Source organism: Schistocerca piceifrons, chromosome 1, assembly GCF_021461385.2.
Source record: "Schistocerca piceifrons isolate TAMUIC-IGC-003096 chromosome 1, iqSchPice1.1, whole genome shotgun sequence".
In the NCBI taxonomy this organism is placed as follows: domain Eukaryota; kingdom Metazoa; phylum Arthropoda; class Insecta; order Orthoptera; family Acrididae; genus Schistocerca; species Schistocerca piceifrons.
This window is the reverse complement of record NC_060138.1, coordinates 395,494,993-395,519,495: the sequence shown is the minus strand read 5'-3', so window position 1 is coordinate 395,519,495 and position 24,503 is coordinate 395,494,993. Positions and strand designations below refer to the sequence as shown.

The window sequence follows — 24,503 nt, the reverse complement described above, 5'->3', positions numbered from 1 at the left end:
TGGCACAAATTTTGATATGTCACCAATAAGTTGTGCAGCTGAAGCCTAATCGTATTCGCGGTTGCCATGTGTGCATGCCTGAAGGACATTGCATCACTGCGTAGTACAGCTAAAAAAACGGACACTGCTAAATATTAGATAACAATTTCGTGATATTCGGTGCGTACAGTCAGAGCCTACTGATATCCATGTGTCTTTGAAAGGGAAATCAGATATGTTATTCCAAGTGGCAGGTGGTGGCACGTAGCAGCAATAGTTCGCATAGTCCCCTCCCGCCCCCCCCCCCCCCTCCCCGTCGTCCCTCTCATGTTGTGTTGGCGTTTGCAAGGAGATTAAAAAATCTGCGGCGACACACAAAACAGGATAAATAAAAACATGGCAGAAGACTCACACATGAAGTGTAGGTGCCCATGATTGTTGTTGTGTCCTTGACCTTGTCATAAGTTCTACATTTCTACAACACTGATCTAGTTATAGCATCAGAATTGTAACAAAAGGCTAAATTAACGCAAGAATAACAATATCGAATTTCCAAAAATCTTGACGTGTAAAAGCGACGATCTGTGTACAGCAGAGGTAACACAATTTCTTTATACAACTAGGTAAGGGAGCACACCGTGGTCATCGATGCATGGGTATATACTGGGTTGTAATTAAATTTTTATTGTTCAATGGGGTTCTTCCATTTTTCTAGACTAATGTCATTTATAATCATCATAAGGAATTTACACCTAATTGGCACGTCGTTTTATATAGACGTGCGCTGTGCATTAGCACTCCTTTTTTTGTACTCTCGTGTATGAAATACGTTCTTGTGTACATACACTACTGGCCATTAAATTTGCTGCACCAATTAGAAATGCAGATGATAAACGGGTATTCATTGGACAAATATATTATACTAGAACTGACATGTGATTACATTTTCACGCAATTTGGCTGCATAGATCCTGAGAAATCAGTACCCAGAAACAACCACCTCTGACTGTAATAACGGCCTTGATACGCCTGGGCATTGAGTCAAACAGAGCTTGGATGGCGTGTACAGGTACAGCTGCCCATGCCGATTCAACACGATACCACAGTTCATCAAGAGTAGTGACTGGCGTATTGTGACGAGCCAGTTGCTCGGCCACCATTGACCAGACGTTTTCCATTGGTGAGAGATCTGGAAAATGTGCTGGCCAGGGCAGCAGTCGAACATTTTCTGTATCCAGAAAGGCCCGTACAGGACCTGCAACATGCGGTCGTGCATTATCCTGCTGAAATGTAGGGATCCGCAGGGATCGAATGAAGGGTAGAGTCACGGGTTGTAACACATCTGAAATGTAACGGCCACTGTTCAAAGTGCCGTCAATGCGAACAAGAGGTGACCGAGACGTGTAACCAATGGCACCCCATACCATCACGCCGGGTGATACGCCAGTATGGCGATGACGAATACACGCTTCCAGTGCGCGTTCACCACGATGTCGCTAAACACGGATGCGACCATCACGATGCTGTGAACAGAACCTGGATTCATCCGAAAAAATGACGTTTTGCCATTCGTGCACCCAGGTTCGTCATTGAGTACACCATTGCAGGCGCTCCTGTCTGTGATGCAGCGTCAAGGGTAACCGCAGCCATGGTCTCCGAGCTGATAGTCCATGCTGTTGCAAACGTCGTCGAACTGTTCGTGCAGATGGTTGCTGTCTTGCAAACGTCCCCATCTGTTAACTCAGGGATCGAGACGTGGCTGCACGATCCGTTACAGCCATGCGGATAAGATGCCTGTCATCTCGACTGATAGTGATACGAGGCCGTTGGGATCCGGCACGGCGTTCCGTATTACCCTCCTGAACCCACCGATTCCATATTCTGCTAACAGTCATTGGATCTCGACCAACGCGAGCAGCAACGTCGCTATACGATAAACCGCAATCGCGATAGGCTACAATCCGACCGTTATCAAAGTCGGAAACGTGATGGTACGCATTTCTCTTTCTTACAAGAGGTATCACAACAACGTTTCACCAGGATACGCCGATCAACTGCTGTTTGTGTATGAGAAATCGGTTGGAAACTTTCCTCATGTCAGCACGTTGTAGGTGTCGCCACCGGCGCCAACCTTGTGTGAATTCTCTGGAAAGCTAATCATTTGCATATCACAGCATCTTCTTTCTGTCGGTTAAATTTCGCATCTGTAGCACGTCATCTTCTTGGTGTAGCGATTTTAATGGCCAGTAGTGTACATACATCTCAGACGGCACTTCTGGGTTGTATGTCCGAATACCAGGTTGATAAACACTTTTGAAATGGAGCGCATGGTGTACAACAAGACGTACTTTATGAAAATTTTTACTTTCACCTGTAGTTTCGAGGATGTATAGAGACAAAAAGTTTATTTTATCTGTGATAATAGCGGACTTGAAAAAATACAGCCACTAGACATTTTTTTAAATTGCATTTGTGTCAACAAACGTGTCAGTTTTTCACTCAAACGATGAAGGCTGAAAGCTCAAAACGCGACCTGGTATAGACAGCTCAGGCACTTCGAGAACAGAGAGCGGTGAGCGGACTTATCAACCACGCACCATGACGACGATGGGCTGCGTGCGGATCTTCTTGGCCCTGGCGGCGTAGCGCAGCGTGTTGAGTGTCTCCGTCACGTTGGACCGCGCCGGCGAGATGCACGCGATCTGAAACAGACAGCGACAGTGAAGAGATTTGATCAACTGTCGGAGAAGTAGTCTCGAGTGTGTCGCATTATAGTCAACAAGTATCTCCAATTGCAGTGTCGTGTACTCTCTTGCCCATTTTCGACTAACGACTAGCACCGCGAGTTGCATGAACAGTTTGTACCGTTATTGAGTCTCGGAAGAATCAGCGTCTATCTCTGATTGTTCTGATTACGTGTATAAAGACATAGGAATGTACGTATTCACTAGTGCCGAAATTTACCAGTAAGTGATTTCTCTATACCTGGTGTGAGCATTCAAGGGCCTACGGTGTGTGCTTTGCCTGTCTAGATCTTCTCCTCAACTGCTCCAATAGCAACGACCAGTTAAACTGTTAGTCGACGAACTCAGAGGTCCAAAATCCTTCGCAATGTTACAGTCGCTGAAGAAAATTGCAAGTGCAGTATGTGCGATGTCATACCACCTTATTAAAAATATCCAGTGGAGAGCTAACTTTCACGCAATTAATTAATTCACTAATTTTTACATACAGCTAATCGGAAGAATTTTTTTTGGGTCATCAGTCTTCTGACCAACTTCTTCATCTCAGATAGCACATTGACCTATGTCCTCAATTATTTGCTGGATGTATTCCAATCTCTGTCTTCCTCTAGAGTATTGGCCCTCCACAGCTGCCTCTAGGACGTCTTAACAGATGTCCTACAATCCTGTCTCTTCTCCTTCTCAGTGTTTTCCTCTTATTCCTTTCCTCTCCGATTCATTGCAGAACCTCCTCTTTCCAATCCTTATTTTCAACATTCGCCAGAGACCAATGCTGAAAATGCTTAGACTCTCTTCTGCTCTGGTTTTCCCACAGTCCGTGTTTCAATGCCATACAATGATGTGCTCCAAACGCACATTCTCAGAAGTTTCTTCCTCAAATTAAGGCCTGCGTTGGATACGAATGGACTTTTCTTGGCGAGGAATGCCCTTTTTGCCAGTGCGAGTCTGCTTTTTATGTCCTCCTTGCTCCTTCCGTCATTGGTTATTTTGTTGTCAAGGTATCAGAATTCCTTAACTTCATTTACTTCGTGAATACTAATTCTGATGTTTCTCGCTGTTCCAGTTTCTCCTACTTCTCATTAGTTTCGTCTTTCTTCGATTTACTATCAGTCCATTTGTGTACTCATTCGGCAGGTGGATCACTCAGGATAGCAATGTCATCATCGAATCGTATCATTGATATCCTTTTACCTAGAATCTTTATTCCACTCCTGAAACTTTCTTTTATTTTCATCATTGTTCCTCAATATTCAGGTTGTACAGTAGGGGCGAAAGACTACAACTTTGTCTTACATCCTTTTTAATCCAAGTACTTCGTGCTTGGTCGTCCACTTATTATCCCATCTTGGCTCGTGCACATATTGTACATTACAAATCCTATGAATGTGTCTTTATTTTTCTTTAGTCTTGCTTCCTTTACCAACCGCAATGTCAGAATTGCCTTTACCTTTTCTAAAGCCAAACTGGTCGTCATCTAACACATCCTCAGTTTTCTTTCCCATGCTTCTGTGTATTATTCTTGTCAGAAACTTGGATACATCAACTGTTAAGCTGATTACATAATTCTCGCACTTGTCAGCTGTTGCAGTCTTAGGAATTGTGTGAATGATCGTTTTCCGAATATCAGATGGTATATCGCCAGATCGCCAGACTCACACATTCTACACACCAATGACAACAGTCGTTTTGTTGCAACTTTCCCCAATGATTTTAGAAATTCTGATGGAATGTTATCTACACTCCTGGAAATGGAAAAAAGAACACATTGACACCGGTGTGTCAGACCCACCATACTTGCTCCGGACACTGCGAGAGGGCTGTACAAGCAATGATCACACGCACGGCACAGCGGACACACCAGGAACGCGGTGTTGGCCGTCGAATGGCGCTAGCTGCGCAGCATTTGTGCACCGCCGCCGTCAGTGTCAGCCAGTTTGCCGTTGCATACGGAGCTCCATCGCAGTCTTTAACACTGGTAGCATGCCGCGACAGCGTGGACGTGAACCGTATGTGCAGTTGACGGACTTTGAGCGAGGGCGTATAGTGGGCATGCGGGAGGCCGGGTGGACGTACCGCCGAATTGCTCAACACGTGGGGCGTGAGGTCTCCACAGTACGTCTATGTTGTCGCCAGTGGTCGGCGGAAGGTGCACGTGCCCGTCGACCTGGGACCGGACCGCAGCGACGCACGGATGCACGCCAAGACCGTAGGATCTTACGCAGTGCCGTAGGGGACCGCACCGCCACTTCCCAGCAAATTAGGGACACTGTTGCTCCTGGGGTATCGGCGAGGACCATTCGCAACCGTCTCCATGAAGCTGGGCTACGGTCCCGCACACCGTTAGGCCGTCTTCCGCTCACGCCCCAACATCGTGCAGCCCGCCTCCAGTGGTGTCGCGACAGGCGTGAATGGAGGGACGAATGGAGACGTGTCGTCTTCAGCGATGAGAGTCGCTTCTGCCTTGGTGCCAATGATGGTCGTATGCGTGTTTGGCGCCGTGCAGGTGAGCGCCACAATCAGGACTGCATACGACCGAGGCACACAGGGCCAACACCCGGCATCATGGTGTGGGGAGCGATCTCCTACACTGGCCGTACACCACTGGTGATCGTCGAGGGGACACTGAATAGTGCACGGTACATCCAAACCGTCATCGAACCCATCGTTCTACCATTCCTAGACCGGCAAGGGAACTTGCTGTTCCAACAGGACAATGCACGTCCGCATGTATCCCGTGCCACCCAACGTGCTCTAGAAGGTGTAAGTCAACTACCCTGGCCAGCAAGATCTCCGGATCTGTCCCCCATTGAGCATGTTTGGGATTGGATGAAGCGTCGTCTCACGCGGTCTGCACGTCCAGCACGAACGCTGGTCCAACTGAGGCGCCAGGTGGAAATGGCATGGCAAGCCGTTCCACAGGACTACATCCAGCATCTCTACGATCGTCTCCATGGGAGAATAGCAGCCTGCATTGCTGCGAAAGGTGGATATACACTGTACTAGTGCCGACATTGTGCATGCTCTGTTGCCTGTGTCTGTGTGCCTGTGGTTCTGTCAGTGTGATCATGTGATATATCTGACCCCAGGAATGTGTCAATAAAGTTTCCCCTTCCTGGGACAATGAATTCACGGTGTTCTTATTCCAATTTCCAGGAGTGTATTTCTTCTGCCTTATTTGATCTTAAGTCCTCCAAAGCTCTCTTAAATTCTGATTCTAATATTGGATCACCTATCTCTTCTAAATCGACTCCTGTTTCTTCTTCTACCACATCTTCATCTACATGGATATTCTGCAAACCACACTGAAGCACATCGCAGACAAATCTTCCCCCTCATAGAGGCCCTGGAAGTACTCTTTCCACCTGTTAGCTCTCTCCTCTGCATTTAACAGTGGTATTCCCGTTTCATTCTTAATATTATCACCTTTGCTTTTAATTTCACCTAACATTATTTTGATCTCGCTATATGCTGAGGCAGTCCTTCCGACATTCATTTCCTTTTCGATTTCTTCTAATTTTTTATGCAACCGCTTCGCCTTAGCTTCCCTGTACTTCCTATTTATTTCATTCCTCAGTGACTTGTATTTCTTTATTCCTGAATTTCCCTGAACATTTTTATACTTCCTTGTTTCATCGATTGGCTGAAGAATGCTAACAGCGGGAAAAGGCAGTTTTATTTACAAAACAAGTATTTCTTCTGTTACCCATGGTTTCATCGCAGTTACCTTCGATGTACGTATGTTTTTCTTTCCAATTTCTGTGAGTGCCCTTTTTAGAGATGTCCACTCCTCTTCAAATATACTGCTTATTGAGCTATTCCTTATTTCTCTATCTACAGCTTTAGAGAACTTCGAGCATATCTTGTCATTCCTTAGTACCTTTGCGTATTGATTATTCCTGATTAATATCTTGAACTTCAGCCTACTACATTGTGATCTGAGTCCATATCTGCTTCTGGCCTTACAATCCAATATCTGACTTTGGATTCTCTGTCTGACCATGATGTAATCTAACTGAAATCTTAGAGCATCACCCGGCCTTTTCCAAGTGCAACCTTCTCCTCTTATGTTTCCTGAACAGAGTATTCGCTATTACTAGCTGTAAATTATTACAGAATTCAATTAGGCCGGCCACTGTGGCCAAGCGGTTCTAGGCCCTTCAGTCCGGAACCGCCCTGCTTCTACGGTCGCAGGTTCGAATCCCGCCTCGGGCATGGATGTGAGGGATGTCCTTAGGTTAGTTAGGTTTAAGTAATTTTAAGTCTAGAGGACTGATGACCTCAGATGTTAAGTCCCATAGTGCTCAGAGCCATTTCAACCAGGAGAGGCGCTGCAGGCGATGTCGTGCCATTAACAAAGGCACTCGCATCGGTCATCTGTTACCATAGTCCATGAACGTCAAATTTCGTCTCATTATTCTAACCGTTGCGTTCGTCCTGTGTCCCACATTGATTTCTGCGGTTATTTTGTGCAGTGTTGTTTGTCTGTTCGCACCGACAACTGTACGTAAACGCCGCTGCTCTCGGTCGTTAAAATAAAGGCCATCAGCCACTGCGCCGTCCGTAATGAGAGGTAATGCGTGAAATGTGGTATTCTCGGCACGCTCTTGACACTGTGGATCTCGGAATATTGAATTCCCTAACGATTTTATAACCGGAATGTCCCATGCGACTAGCTCCAACTACCATTCGGCGTTGCCAAGTCTGTTAATTCCGTTCTTGCGGCCATAATCACGACGGGAAGCTATGAAGCACCTGAGAACAAATGATAGTTCCACCAATGCCTTGCCCTTTTATACCTTGAGTACGCGATACCACCGCCATTTCTATATGTGTATCACTGTTCCACGACTTTTGTCACCTCAGAGTATAGTTACTCTAGAGGGTATTTTACATACTACATTAACGTATTCCATTTCCTGTTTTAAATCTACAAAGTAAAGCTCTCATCGACCCGAATGTTGTTTTGATCACCACAGTGCCTTACTAGGCATGGTCATATTGGAGGTAGTAAGCTGGTGACTTCATTCGGGGCTATGAACCAGCCAGTTGTAGGGGAGCTACAGTCTAACGTGGGCTCCGAGTCATGGTGCAACTCGCCAATTTTCGCATTGACAAACACTGACAGAGATTAAGGAAGTGGTGGGAGAGAATAAAGTCACACGAGTGACTTGGAACTGTATCAGTGACCTATGGCTTGTAATTTGACATTTTACCTCTGAGCCACCGAGACACACTACGTACTGCCGGCCGGTGTGGCCAAGCGGTTCTAGGCGCGTCAGTCTGGAACTGCGAGACCGTTACGGTCGCAGGTTCGAATCCTGCCTCGGGCATGGATGTGTGTGATGTCCTTAGGTTATTTAGGTTTAAGTAGTTCTAAGTTCTACGGGACTGATGACCTCAGATGTTAAGTCCCATAGTGCTCAGAGCCATTTGAACCATTTTTGAACACTACGTCCTCTGTCAACCACTGTAATGTGCATGGCAGAAGTTACTTCTCGTCAATATTAGCTACTTCCTGGTCTATTTATTTCACGTGAGAACATAATTAAAGAAATGGAAGTGCTGAAAGTAGGTACCCTGATACTGACAGAAACGAAGAAGGATGTGGACAAGGGGTGAGTGTAGACTGTATTCTCTGTTGAAGTAAAGTGGAATATAGTGAAAGAGCAAATTTAGAGGCAGCAGTTCCTGTGGAAAGAAAATGGTAGCCAGGAATGATTAATTCGATGGAGGTGAGTGAAACAATAATCAGCATAACAATAAAAAACTGAAATTAACTAGGGTGTGTGGCCCTAACGAAGATGCCCCTGAGGAGAAGAAGAGAGACTTCTTCGATTACCTACACAAGGTGGTTGACGAATGTCCAGATGGACGTGAATTGTTAATAATGCGAAACTTAAAAGGATGAATTGGAAAAAGATTATAAATGGTGAAAGTATATGTCGATGGGGAGAGGATGTAGAGAGTGGTAACGGCAGGAAATTGATTAACTTCTGTAAGGTTCAGAAGTACAATGTTACGAATGTCCAATTCCAGCATTAAAAAATTCATAAATACACTTGGGATAATCCCTCACGTAAACTAAAATCAATTATGGGCAAAGTAATAGTGCGCAGACAGAGGGTGAACCACGTACAAGATGTAAGGTTAGAAAGTGGAATAGACTGTGGCTCCGTTTTTATAAAGTTGCTTCAAAAATTGCTTTTCCGTTGAATATCAAGATAAAAGAGGAGGAGAAGGGAAAAGATCTTGGAGTACAATCATAAAGGGTCCAAAATATCCGAAACATCACTGCAAAAAGTAAGCGTGAAACGTTTGTGCTGGCGAAGATTAAATCTAAGACTGAATACAGGAGTGGAGTGCCAGTGAAACAGTCGATTAAGGAAGCAGCGGGGGAGGCTTTAGGAAAGAAAAGGGAGAGAAGAGTAAGAACTTAATTGATGACCACGGAGTAGTTTGGGATGGCTGAGGAAAGGAAGAAACTATATCACATATGATTAAGCTCTGGGAGTGAGGTGGATTGGAATAGATTCAAGGCAGATAAAAAGAGCGCTAATAAATTAACAAGGAAGTTAAAATTTTGTTTCTGTTTGGATCCACAGCCTCTAAATACTTAATAAAAGAAAATATGGTCCACAGTAGGCCGTGTGTAAACGATCTTTATTTAAATCGATGTGTTAATTTCGACTACTTGTTATTTTCAAGAACGTGTGTGATATTAGGTATTACACATCGTAATTATCAAATTATATTTCTTTATACATACAAGGAAGATGTCGTAGTTCATCGTCACATTGGGAATGGATTCACATTAACATTACATCACCTGTCACATTGGTATTTATTTAGAAATGATAATCCTCAAAGCATCTTATAAAACGAAAAAGGCATGCTTTCATAGTATGTAGTGCTAATACTTGAACCAAAACACGAAGTTCATCAATGAAAAAAGCGAAAATCTATTTCATTCCTGGGGAACCTACAGCAAAAGGTGGAAATGTAATTTGTATTATACATTTAATTTTTAAGAAAATAAATGGATTTGTTAGTGGGTTTACTCTAAACGATAATAATTCATTCCATTCCAAAGTTTGAAACATAAGTATAAAGACTGGCTTTTTTGGAAGAAGCATAATCAGCTAGTGATTTTTAATGCCGAGATTTAGTAATGGAATAGACTGAAAATTAAAAGTTATTGAGAGACTTAAAATAGCTGCAGGGCAAAATATAATACTACGTTTGAAGAATGAAGATATGCGGACAATAAACTCGGCCAAAAAAGGGGCAGTATGGTCAACTAAGGAGACAAGGAAAGTAGGAAACCGGCTGAAACTACAAATAAAACTGGGAAAGAAGAAGAGAAACGAGTATACTACTCATCGGGCCAGGCAGTTTTAGTTCACAGAAGTCATCCCAAGATAGAGTAAGGCAATTTTCAACCTTCGAAGGTTTCTCAGTTCGTATATTTACAAAATGGCTTTCCTTGTAACTTTTTGTCTAATGTACGAATCATAGTTTTCAAAGGATACTCTGCTTATGAAGTTCTACAACATAAGCTAGACTTTCTGCTGAAGACTAAATACTTCGTAAGTTATGAATTTTTAATCCATGTAAATATGGCATAAAAAGTTGTTATGGAACTCAATTACAAAGAGTTTCCGAATGGACTGACTTGATGATCCGAGTGTGTGTTCTACTTATGAATATTAGGTGCAAAACCCAATGAGAATAAACGCAAAATGTTTGTTACACACTGAATTATCATAAAAAAACCATAAAAATCAACAAAGTTGCAAGGTTAAATTATAACTGTAATTTAAGACATTTGCAAACTAGTCATTTACCCAAGAGTCCTCTTCCTCGTTGCCTGTAAGCTTCTTTCTTAACGCAATAAATTGCATGGAACTGCTTTCATGTATTAAGAGGGACAAAAATTAGTATGTACTTCACTGTGCAATAGCTGTATGTATTGCCTTGTGTGTGTGGTTATCGTACATGTAATCTAAAACATCTGAATGAAGTGTATTCTCAGAGATAGTGGACTCTATTCGCATATCCACGTCTTTAACACCCTGACTACAAATGATCGGGATGGGCTGGCTGTGAGGGAGGATTCTCAGTATCTTCATTTCGAGCAGGTACAGCGTCTCGTATTATAAGGAAACTGTATTTGTTTTGGGCTATGCCTCGAAGAAGAACGTTAACGGGTCGGACTGAAAGACAAAGGGCTAGGGAGACAATTTTTTGGCAGAAAAAGTAGTAGGGATGATGCCCATGTCGGTAACGATAATTCTATTGTTGTCCTGAAAGATACATTTAAATGTATGATTTTAAGAACTGTAATTGCGGTTTGATGAATTTGTATTTCAGATTTTACAGGGTGATTCAAAAAGAATACCACAAGTTTAGGAATTTAAAACTCTGCAACGACAAAAGGCAGAGCTAAGCACTATCTGTCGGCGAATTAAGGGAGCTATAAAGTTTCATTTAGTTGTACATTTGTTCGCTTGAGGCGCTGTTGACTAGGCGTCAGCGTCAGTTGATGCTAAGATGGCGACCGCTCAACAGAAAGCTTTTTGTGTTATTGAGTACGGCAGAAGTGAATCGACGACAGTTGTTCAGCGTGCATTTCGAACGAAGTATGGTGTTAAACCTCCTGATAGGTGGTGTATTAAACGTTGGTATAAACAGTTTACAGAGAATGGGTGTTTGTGCAAAGGGAAAAGTTCTGGACGGCCGAGAACGAGTGATGAAAATGTAGCACGCATCCAGCAAGCATTTGTTCGCAGCCCAGGAAAATCGACTCGCAGAGCTAGCAGAGAGCTGCAAATTCCACAATCAACTGTATGGAGAGTCCTACGAAAAAGGTTAGTTATGAAACCTTATCGTCTGAAATTGGTTCAAGCACTGTCTGCAGCTGATAAGATTAAACGAATCGATTTCTGTGATTTTATCCTTGCTCAAATGGAAACAGATGAATCTTTCGTTTCAAAGATTGTGTTTAGTGATGAAGCAACTTTCCACACTAACGAGAAAGTCAACCGTCACAATGTCTGTATATGGGGCACTGAGAATCCGCGGGAAACAACTCAGTATGAACGTGACTCGCCTAAGGTGAACGTTTTCTGTGCCATTTCAGCCAATAAAGTTTTTGGTCCCTTTTTCTTCGAAGGTGCTACTGTAACTGGACTACAGTATCTGGAGATGTTAGAGAATTGGCTGTTCCCTCAGCTCGAACAAGAAGCACAACAATTCATATTTCAGCAGGATGGAGCGCCACCACATTGGCACTTATCTGTCCGTAACTACCTGAACGTCAACTACCCGAGGCGATGGATCGGCCGCCAGGCAGCCCGTGACAGAGCACTTCATCACTGGCCTCCAAGAAGCCCTGATCTTACCCCCTGCGATTTTTTCTTGTGGGGGTATGTTAAGGATATGGTGTTTCGGCCACCTCTCCCAGCCACCATTGAGGATTTGAAACGAGAAATAACAGCAGCTATCCAAACTGTTACGCCTGATATGCTACAGAGAGTGTGGAACGAATTGGAGTATCGGGTTGATATTGCTCGAGTGTCTGGAGGGGGCCATATTGAACATCTCTGAACTTGTTTTTGAGTGAAAAAAAAACCTTTTTAATACTCTTTGTAATGATGTATAACAGAAGGTTATATTATGTTTCTTTCATTAAATACACATTTTCAAAGTTATGGTATTCTTTTTGAATCACCCTGTATAATGCAAAACATTTCGCGTCTGAGGTGACTTTACACGATACAACGGCATTTACATTGTGTTGTTACAAGGGTAATTTAATTTCGCTCTATTAACACAAAATTTATTTTTCAATGCAGTGTATCAAAGACTCCCTTCAAATGATCGAACAATTAAAGAGAAAACAAAGAATTATTTCAAGAACACACGTAGCTAGCACTGCCACGGATCTGTTCTGCGCCTAAAATTTCAGATACTTTAAGATACATGGTATAATTCATCACAGATCAGGTCCACTGATGCACTTGGTGTAATTTCGACCACAGGCGATACTAGTCCTCTATAGTCCCCTTGCAGTGTATCGATCGATACTGAAATTTTGTAGTACATAACGATAAGGCGATCCTTTCAAAACAATTTTAGATGTACGAGATTCGGTAGAGAAATTGTTTACATAGTCGGCAAGTGGTTACACCTGGTTTTTTTTTAATTTAGGAGAGCCTTACCATGAGCGTGACTCCGCTGCCGGCGAGGCTGTCTGCGAGCAGCTTGGTGAGCTTGCTGTCTCGGTACGGGATGTGGCCCGCTTTCTTCCTGCTGTCGCTCAGCGAGGCGATGCAGTACCCTGGGGACAGGTACACTGCTTCACACACTCTGCATAGGGGAACACGAGCGTCACGAACAGAAATGCCCTCCTTCTCATCCTCTCTGTGAGAATGCTGTGCTTAGTGTTGCTTTAGTGAATGTTGTAATTACTTACTTACGCATTTCGTTCGCCTGGCAAGTTTTAGTACCTCATGCCCTCTCTTACATCCAACCAAACATTTTTTGGGAGACAACATTACAATTTGTAGAGTGCGTGAGCAATATACACTAGTGTGCGAAACTTAAGAACGAAAGTAGCTTCCGCATGACATGTCAGTGCCAAAAAGGTAGCTCGATGAAACTTGGACCATACGTAGAAAGAAGTGCTACAGTATAGCATATAAGGTAACCTACAGAAATACCCAGTCAGACGAACGGAAATGACACTTTTATTGAAAGACAATAGATCTTATAATTAAATGTTTCCTTGAGACATTTAAGTCTCTTTTTATTATCTACGATAATGATCGAAGCAGATGAAATGAATTAAAATTTGTGCTGTGGCCGGGACTTGAACCCGGGTCTTCTTGCTTGCGAGGCAAAATACTAATCATTACACTACCATAGCACCATAGTCAACACTTCTACATGAGCTACCTAAGGTGAGTGTCCTCCCCAACACAAACTTCAATTCATTTTCCCTTATATATTGTCACTACTGCCAGGGCTCTCCGATATGTAAGGGAAAATGAATTGAAATTTGTGTTCGGGAGGGCACTCAGCTTGGGTAGTTCGTGCAGCAATGTTGACCATTGTGCTGTGTAGTGTAACGGTTAGCATTTCTGCCTAACAAGCAGCCGGCACGGTAGCTCAGTGTGTTCGGCCAGAGGGTTACGTACCCTCCGTAATAACAAAAACTGAGTTAATTGATCATCAACGAACTTAATCGGATGTCTGACGACGTCCGCCCCGAGCAGATACAACGAACAAATGCGAACAAAATCAGATTAAAAAAAAAAAAAAAAAAAAAAAAAAGAAGCAAGAAGACCCGGGTTCTAATCCCGGCCACACCACAAATTTTAATTCATTTCGTCTTCTTCGATCATGAAAGACAATAATTACACTGAAGTCCACGAAATATATGTTGGTCCCGTGGACATAATAAAAGGTGGGATATGATTCTTAATTGGGTGTGTGATTACCACAGAAGCAGAGAAGGCTCTGGAATAACTCCCTTACTGGCCACGAGGTTGGTAACGAGTTCCTGTGGTAGGGCTTTCCATTCCTCCATCAGCGCTTTTGACAACTGCTACAATACGTCTTCCCAACGCATCCGACGTGTGCTCGATGGAACTCAAGAGGGGAGAACGGCCAGGCCAGTCGATTCACCTCCTTCCAAGAGCTTCTACATCTGCGCTATTAGATGCGGTCGCGCATTGTCATGCGTAAGATTGAAGTCAGGGCCGAACGCCCTCCTCAAAAGACGCACACGGTGTAGGAGTACAGTGTCACAATAGCGTTGATTGGTGAGCGTGCCGTGTGCTGAGGCAACATTATGCCTCCTCATACCATACACCTGGATCCCCAAAACGATCATGTTTGACAACGTTCGTGGGTACATTACGTGTTACAACCTACTGCTATATGAGAGTACGCCCAGAATCAGTAATCAGACTTAATCTGCTCTCATTCGAGAGGACCACACCACCGCATTCCTCGTTGATTCAGCCCATAAGCTCTTGCCAAAATCGCGATCTGTTCCTCCACTGGCGGGTGTCAGCAGAACACAACGTACTGGTTGTCCAGCGGAGGGACCGTCTCCACGTAGTCACCGTCCTACTGTGGATCGTGGCATTGCAATTGCACCAGCTGTTTGACGTGGGTCCCTTCTTGCCTGTTGCACAATATAGTGGTCAACTGCTGCTGTAGTACACCGTGGTCGACCATCTCCTATTTTGGGCTCCGGCCTTGTGGCCGAGCGGTTCTAGGCGCTTCAGTCCGGAACCGCGCTGCTGCTACGGTCGCAGGTTCGAATCCTGCCTCGGCCATGGATGTGTGTGATGACCTTACATTAGTTAGGTTTAAGTAGCTCTAAGTCTAGGAGACTGGTGACCTCAGATGTTAAGTCCCAAAATACTTAGAGCCATTTGAACCATTTTTTTTCTCTTTTGGGCAGGAACGCTAGCTATGCACGTCGAACAATGCTGTGAGCAGTACCAAACTTCCGGGGTACACTTGTCACATTTCGTCCTTCTTCTAGTCTTCCCATGATTATCCCCATTGTAAAGTCGCTCATATGTTGTCTCTGGGCCACGTTGCAATGAAGAACACTACCACAGTGCACCGTAAATTGCGCAGTGATTGACGTACCCTCCCTTTTCCCACTCCTTCAGCCACCTCGTGTTGCGGGACCAGCCCTATTTGGCATTACAGAAATGCTGGCTTTTCGCCACTTGACTTCTGACTTTCTATGCTCGACTGGGAGATTTGTGGCAACATGCTCCCGCACTATTATTCATTTCCGCCGATTACTTAATATTTTATGTTGCTTTATTTAGCTCGTCCTTAAATTTTGCAGAGCAGTCTATGGTGACGTTGGTAATGAGACCGTGACACGCATCATAGCCCCTAGTATATAGTCTATCCAACAGCCACGGGTGTAACTACCACTGCATATCCATCATGCGAAGCTAGGACGACGTAATCCAGCAGCCACCCACAGAGGTCACCAATGATAAGGGACTATGTTCGACGTCGCTTGTCACGTGCACCGAATTGCGCAAAGGTGTGGTACGACTTAGCGCTAGCAGCTGAAAGCGCGGAGCCGGACTGTCATACCGCGCTGTCTCCTCTTTATGAACAACGTGGTTATAGCTAAACTTTCGCTACCTGAGACAGTGTAGATGGAAAACTATGTTCAGTAAGGGTATCCAACTTTATAGGACTGGTGTTCAGACTGTGAGCTGCAGATTTGCATTGTTAGTAGTGTTAATGTCATGGCCTGCCGTTAGGTGCGGGAACTGGTACGGCGACATAGAGATGAAACACAAGCAGCTGCAGACAGTCAACATGAGCCTGTACGAGGCGAGCAGAGCTTTTCTTGTAAAGCTGTTTTATCAAACCAACAGCAATGGCGATAATTAATTGAAACCCTCAGCTGCCGACGAGTGTTGTTGATATACCTCGGTGGGGACAGCCGAAAATGTGTGCCCTGACCGGGACTTTTTTTTGTTGATCTCATTTTGTTCTATATTGTTCGTTGAATTTGTTCGGGGCGGACGTCCAATGACATCCATTTAGTTTCTCCGTTGATATGTTCACTCAGTTTTTTTGTTACAGAGGGTAGCTAACCCTCTGACCGAACACGCTGAGCTACCGTGCCGGCTATCCCGTGAGACCCACATTCCCAGCTGTCCACAAACTACATACGTAATGTTCCTAATAGATATTTGCCCATCCACTTAATACTCGTGCCAGCTAAGGTGCACGGACATCAGTGGTACCTGTTTTTTCGAGAACAGTTACTATCTTCATATATAGTTAAAGTCTACCCGGCCATCGACCTTCGTCTGTGCGAATGCGCAAAGGTTGCCCGAACTCTTACGGGAATCGTCACCTTAGTTGGTGCGAGTAATGAGTGGATGGGCAAATATCTATTAGGACCATTACGTATGTAGATTGCGGACAATTGGGAATGTGGGTCTCACGGGAAGCGTGCAAGGGATAACTCCCTGCAGTCGCGCTATTCATCTGTGTCCTCGGTGGCTCAAAAATGGTTCAAATGGCTCTGAGCACTGTGGGACTTAACAGCTATGATCATCAGTCCCCTAGAACTTAGAACTACTTAAACCTAACCAACCTAAGGGCATCACACAACACCCAGTCATCACGAGGCAGAGAAAATCCCTTATCCCGCCGGGAATCGAACCCGGGAACCCGGGCGCGGGAAGCGAGAACGTCGGTGGCTCAGATTGATAGAGCGTCTGCCATGTAAGCAGGAGAGCACGGGTTCGAGTCCCGGTCGGGGCACACATTTTCAGCTGTCCACATCGAGGTATATCAACAACACCTGTCGGCAGCTGAGGGTTTCAGGTAATCATTATTTATTCTAGAGAAGCTGCACCGTCATCATTGGTATCTGTTCTTTCGACAACAGTTACTATCTTCATGAACAGCAATAGTGTTGTTGCTCTTCGCAAGTATCGACGCATCAAAGGAATACGGAAAGGTTCTCTTTCCGCACCGGAACTGAAGAACGGAAATGGCAAGTTTGAATTAACTGGCGATTTGGCAGTTCCTCATGGGAGCTATTACTGTTCCCATGGCTGAAAATGTGAGCGCAGTGTGCGATCTTCAAACAGTGCACGAGTTGTGTCACGACAACTGAACATTCTGTTATCCACCGTTGCTTCGGACAACAGAAGAGCCATATGTAGTACTATTCCAGGCTGTCGTGGATGCAGACGGTCGTAACACTGAATACGTTTGTGACATGGAACGTAAAATAGTACGCAATTAACAAATGTTATTCCCTTTGTGTGAAATTTAAAAAAGAGTTTCCTTTTAATAATTTATTCGTTATTTCTCTTACGCTCGTCCTTAAAAATGTTTCTACAATGTTTCGTTGCCCTACGATGACCGCTTTTCAATAGCAGCCCTCTGAAACAGCGAAAGTTTAATTATAACCCGCTGCGGCTTAGCTGGCACTCAGCTCTGAAGTCAGTTCTGGAACCGAGAGGGCGCCACGAGATGCCCCAGAGCGAGTCTTTGAGTGGGTCCGTGTATCGGACCGAAGAAGGACACTCTTCGACAGTGTTTACAAAAGGACAGAAAGTGCATTGTGACATTGGACTTAGTCTCTAATAGGACTGTTGTGGACTTGCATTGCACACCAAGCTTGAAGTTATTTGTGTTCTTATAATAAAATGTGTCTTTGGAAGACTGTGCTGTTATCATTTCGTTAGTTATGTTTCTAGAAGGCGTGCATGATGTGAAGTTGGGAGTAGTGCCCCCGTGATACTAACATCAGCCGCACCTTGATGAAGTAGGTATCAGAGTGGGTATTAGAGATGACGACGACGAGGACGATGTTGACAATATGAATAGTAATGATTATATGGAATTTAAGACATGTAGTGTTATTAACATTATATGAAGGACTTTTTTCCCAATTACGTCGTCAGATGTGAGTAATGACAACTAACAAATGAGTGGCTACAGTACAGACGGAACAAATGTGTACAGAAAGTTGATTAGTCAGAGGAAGAAAGAGAAATATTTGGGTAAGATTAGAAGATTAGATAGAAGGAAAAAAATAGAAAAGCATGAGACTAGCACAGATGGTTTTTAATATGGTAGATGCTGGTTACCTGTTGGGCTGAGCCGGCCTGATGTGGCCGAGCGGTTCTAGGCGCTTCAGTCTGGAACCGCGCGATCGCTACGGTCGCAGGTTCGAATTCTGCTTCGGGCATTGATGTGTGTGATGTCCTTATATTAGTTAGGTTTAAGTAGTTCTAAGCTCTAGGGGACTGATGACCTCAGAAGTTAAGTCCCATAGTGCTCAGAGCCATTTGAACCATTTTTTGTTGGGCAGAAAGAAAACAGTTGAGATATACCGCGAGGGAAGCAATGCCAATGATAACAATTAAAGCCTTAATTTCATCCTGAATGCAGAGTGGTTTTGCCTGAGACGAAAGTTACAGGTCAATTTGTTCCACATTCTGTGGCCGAAATGGAGAAAAAAATAAAACAAACTTCGTGTTCTGTCTTACGACAGGTCTTGTCATGGGGGAAGCCTCGCCAGAGAGGTCCACCGCATGACCGTCTAGGGGAGTGATTCCAGTGGTGGTTTCCCGTTGCCTTTCACTTATGATGATGATGAAATGATAATGAGGACACCCAGTCCCTGAGTGGAGAAAATCTCCGACCCAGCCGAGAATCGCAACCGGGCCCCTTGGGGTAACAGACCGCGTCACTGACCACTGAGTTATCGGGGCGGACGAAAGGCAGAAGGAGATGGAGAAAGATTTAGTGCTACGGAAGAACAGAACCAAGATGCTATACGTATCTGCCCTGGTACTGCAGTTATGGAATGGTGATAGGTATTTGATTTGTGAGGAGAGGCATTGAGGACAAGAATGACAAAGGAACCGATGAAGTAAACAGAGCTATGAAAATCACTTCGCCTAAGTGGCTGCATCCAACTACCTGAGTTTAAGTGTGACTGATGAGATCACACCATCGATTATTGTACTCAAATCTTTCACTAGCTCGGATGGTCTGGAGACTGCACTGTTTGTGCATTGTTGAACTGCAGGAGGAGATAAAAATTTGGAAACACCACAATACGTTACCATGGTAATGATGACGCAGGCGGACAGCGACCACGCACCCTTCTTAGCAAAGCAGACCACAAAGGCTCAATAACATTGCGATTCGGTGACTGTGATGGCGAGAGGAGATGTGACAGTTCATCTTGGTGGTCATAAAACCAGTCACGGACGATGCCAGTTGTGTGAGCAGAGCCTCTGTCGCCTTCGAACGCAGCCTCACCGCTGGGGAGCAAACATGCTATCGTCGGACGGGCCTAATGAGCAGAAGTGGTCACACAAACCTTGGCGGTAATGCGACCTAGCAGAGCAACCGTAGGGCCCATCAATAACCGGACAATGGTGCAAAATCATCACCGAACCCCGCCATTTTCTACTCTTGGGACGTAAACTCGGCCAGAAATTGGAAACAGTGTGAAACAAGACTCATCCGATCAAATGTCTGTCTTCAATTGCTCCAAAGTCCAGGTTTCATGGTTTCACCGCCACAGTTTCGTGTTAATGACATTTGCATCATTGATGACTGGTTTTGGAATTCCCGCTCGCCTTGCAGTTCTTTGCTTACGGATTTCCCTCCGTGCTGTTTTGGTGCTGACAGGGTTCGCGAGTGCTACATTCAGTTCTGCAGTTCCGTTTTCATCTACCATCCGCTTATCTTTCGTCACGATCCTGTCCAACAACCGTCCGTCACGATCACCCAACACACATACACTTTCGTCCACATTGTAACTTAGCCAATGATGTTTCTCCGCTTTCCCTGCATGTGGTATAAATCTTCGATATGGCGCCTCTTGAAACGTCAAACGAGCACCAACCGTTTACGCATCTTCGAATTCACTTACCTCCGACATAACGCACTCAGAACTACATAAAACACTGCTCTGACCTCGATTCACACTTGAAACGTATTGAGCACATTGCATAGGTGGCGTTTGTGGTGAAATACAGTAGGGCACTATGTGATCAAAAGTATCCGGACACCCCCAAAAACGTACGTTCTTCATATTAGGTACATTATGCTCCCATCTACTGCCAAGTACTCCATATCAGCGACGTCAGTAGCCATTAGACACCGTGAGAGAACAGAATGGGGCGCTCCGCAGAACTCACGGATTTCGAACGTTGTCAAGTGAGTGGGTGTCATTTGTGTCATACGTCTGTACGCGAGATTTCCACACTCCTAAACATCCCAAGGTCTACTGTTTCCGACGTGACAGTGACGTGGAAACGTGGAGGGTCACGTACAGCACAAAAGCGTACAGGCCGACCTCGTCTGTTGACTGACAGCGACCGCCGACAGTTGAAGAGGGTCGTAAAGTGTAATAGGCAGACATATATCCACACCTTCACAAAGGAATTCTAAACTGCATCAGGATCAATTGCAAGCTTTGCAAGCGCTATTACAGTTAGGCGGGAGGTGAGAAAACTTGGATTTCATGGTCGAGCGGCTGTTCATAAGCCACATATCACGCCGGTAAATGCCAAACGACGCCTCGCTTGGTGTAAGGATCGTAAACACTGGACGACTGAACAGCGGAAAAATGTTGTGTGGAGTGACGAATCACGGCACACACGTGGCGATCCGATGGCAGGGCGTGGGTATGGCGAATGCCCGGTGAACGTCATCTGCCAGAGTGTGTAGTGCAACAGTAAAATTCGGAGGCGGTGGTGTTATGCTGTGGTGGTGTTTCTCATGGAGGGAGCTTGCACTCCTTGTTGTTTTGTGGAGCACTATCACAGCACAGGCCTAGCCTTGATGTTTTAAGCACCTTCTTGCCCCCCACTGTTGAAGAGCAGTTCGAGGATGGCGATTACATGTTTCCCCAAGAAACCTTCCAGCACGTTATTGAACGTATGCCTGCGAGAGTGGAAGCTGTCTTCAAGGCTAATAATGGTGGGTCAACACCATACTGAATTCCAGCATTACCGATAGAGGGCGCCTGGAACTTGTAAGTAATATTGAGCTAGGTGTTCGGATACTTTTGATCACATAGTGTCTGTTCAAGCATGCGTTACTCGTGATATTTCCATATTTTTGTCCAACGCCTGCAAATTATATTTTGTGAGACTTCTTTTCAGAAAAGAGGTAGGAAACATAGCAGTTTAGTTATTTTCAGCTCCATGATGAGTTGATGTGAACTCTATGAATAGTACAAAGAATGGTTGTGAAACTGAACTAACCTTCCACTCACCTCAAAAAATGGTTCAAATGGCTCTGAGCACTAAGGGACTTAACTTCTGAGGTCATCAGTCCGCTAGAACTTAGAACTACTTAAATCTAACTAACCTAAGGACATCACACACATCCACGCCCGAGGCAGGATTCGAACCTGCGACCGTAACGATCGCGCGGTTCCAGACTGTAGCGCCTAGAACCGCTCGGCCATCCCGGCCGGCCCACCCACCTCAGTTCATAATTTAATTTTATAATTGAACTGAACTTTGTGTAAAAAACTTGGGTTAGTCGAAGTAAACAAGTCACTCGTGCCATCCATTGACCGTATGTAAGAGTAAGAAATTGGAGGCTTTTGAATACTGGCTATTCTGACCTAGCTGGACACGAATTGCATGTCGGAAAGAAAACATGGTGACCGACAAAATGTATTCCTTACTCCACTGACACCAACGACTTCTTCCAATAAGAATGAGAAATTGGAGTAATACGAAAAGACAGAATCAGCGCGAGTAGCGAAGAAAATATATGAAGAACGATGCGCTTCAGGCAGTAATAGAACTCTACTTTGTCTCGTGGAATGTTCGTTACCGAATTGCAGTGTCGCTACTCAATTTTTTTTATTTAGATTAATAAGAAGTTGTAAGGATGCCACCAAGAAGTATTTGAGTGGCAAACACAGGCCGGTAGATACAATGTTGTGACATGTGCATTAGAATAACACATCCGCAAAAGCAGTGAGAGATGGCTAGCCATACTCAGCGCAAGTCTGCATCGCACAGCAGTAATAGCCCAAGTGGGTTAGGCAATGTCACCACTCCAGAGCAAGACACTTGTTCTACATTTACATTTATACTCCGCAAGCCATCCAACGGTGTGTGGCGGAGGGCACTTTACCTGCCACTGTCATTACCTCCCTTTCCTGTTCCAGTCACGTATGGTTCGCGGGAAGAACGACTGCCGGAAAGCCTCCGTGTGCGCTCGAATCTCTCTAATTTTACAGTCGTGATCTCCTCGGGAGGTATAAGTAGGGGGAAGCAATATATTCGATACCTCATCCAGAAACGCACCCTCTCGAAACCTGGACAGCAAGCTACACCGCGATGCAAAGCGCCTCTCTTGCAGGGTCTGCCACTTGAGTTTGCTAAACATCTCCGTAACGCTATCACGGTTACCAAATAACCCTGTGACGAAACGCGCCACTCTTCTTTGGATCTTCTCTGTCTCCTCTGTCAACCCGACCTGGTACGGATCCCACACTGATGAGCAATACTCAAGTATAGGTCGAACGAGTGTTTTGTAAGCCACCTCCTATGTTGATGGACTGCATTTTCCAAGGACTCTCCCAATGAATCTCAACCTGGCACCCGCCTTACCAATAATTAATTTTATATGATCATTCCACTTCAAATCGTTCCGCACGCATACTCCCAGATATTTTACAGAAGTGACTGCTACCAGTGTTTGTTCCGCTATTATATAATCATATAATAAAGGAGCCTTCTTTCTATGTATTCGCAATACATTACATTTGTCTATGTTAAGGGTCAGTTGCCACTCCCTGCACCAAGTGCCTATCCGCTGCAGATCTTCCTGCATTTCGCTACAATTTTCTAATGCTGCAACTTCTCTGTATACTACAGCATCATCCGCGAAAAGCCGCATGTAACTTCCGACACTATCTACTAGGTCATTTATATATATCGTGAAAAGCAATGGTCCCATAACACTCCCCTGTGGCACGCCAGAGGTTACTTTAACGTTTGTAGACGTCTCTCCATTAAAAACAACATGCTGCGTTTGTTTGCTGAAAACTCTTCAATCCAGCCCAAACAGCTGGTCTGATATTCCGTAGGCTCTTACTTTGTTTGTGTGATATGTTGTGAGCTATGTAGCCAGGGACTGGCAAATAGTGGAACAAATCCCCCTCAGAATCGTGTAGGCAGATGTGAGTGTTAGATTCACTCAGAGTTCAGCAGCATCTTCACAATGCGAGGCCCATGCAAGATGACGATACAACTGGGCACAAGAAGGTGCAGCCGTGAGTGCGAGACCGGGTCGGGATAGCCGCCTCCTGCGCGAGCCTCCTTGTGGTGCTTGCTGCCACATCGCTGATCTCTCTTCCGCGTCGCAGACTTATTTCAGAAGACATTTGTTCGGCAGCCTCCACTCGCCTCTGCAGTGGACGCGTGCGGGCCAGAGTTGCCGAGAGCGTCCATTCCACGGAGGAGCCCCAACGCAGCTAAAGTATCAGAACGCCACTGACGTCGAGACCGTGGAATATTGCCAGTTTGCCGGTCAATCGTCGGCCCGATGTCAGCGTCGCAGGGCGCCTACGGTTGCATCTCTTCGCCAGGGTGGAAGCTGTCGCCTGCGAGTTGACGCCGTTTAGGGTCGCCGGAGGGGGTCGGGTCTGCCTCGCATTACTAAAGACACGATGTGTATTTAAAGTTGAATAAAAATTTCTCGTTGCCACGAGGGAGTCTCTGGACCCACTGGCCCGTCACCACGACCACTCACCCCACTGCATTCCACATACGATATGTAAAAGCTCTATTTTAGAATTAATTTGTGCTGAAGTATTATGTTCAGCGTAGTTAGAATTAAGTTTTATACTGACACATGGCTCTTAAACGCTAACATGCAAGAAGAAAGACTACTTCCATAACCGCGGAAGTGCTACAGTTAGATTTCCTAGACAGTCGTGGAGATTTGTCCCTGTGATATCACCAAGTTTTCATCTGCTTAATTAATTCTGTCTTTTTTTAAATTTTTTTTGTTTTTATTTTTCACTCATCAGTCTTCTGAGTGGTTTGATGCATCCCTCCACGGATTCTTCTCTTGTGCCAACCTTTACATCTCAGAGTAGCATTTTCAATCTACGGCCACAATTGTCTGCTGGATGTATTCCAATCTCTGTTTTCCTCTAAAATTTTTACCCTCTATAGCTCCCTCTAGTACGGTGCAAGTTATGCCCTT

The 24,503-nt window shown here is 44.8% G+C and overlaps 1 protein-coding gene across 1 annotated transcript in view; it reads right to left on the bottom strand.

The window, feature by feature from the left end:
- Window positions 1-24,503, bottom strand: part of LOC124727359 (kinesin-like protein KIF12) — a 300,689-nt gene that overhangs the window by 64,710 nt on the left and 211,476 nt on the right. Inside the window, exons 7-8 of the mRNA XM_047248469.1 lie at window positions 12,944-13,062; window positions 2,577-2,681 (exon numbers count right to left, since the gene is read on the bottom strand). Of these exons, the coding sequence (XP_047104425.1) occupies window positions 2,577-2,681; window positions 12,944-13,062 (224 nt within the window). The remainder of the gene's footprint in view (window positions 1-2,576; window positions 2,682-12,943; window positions 13,063-24,503) is intronic.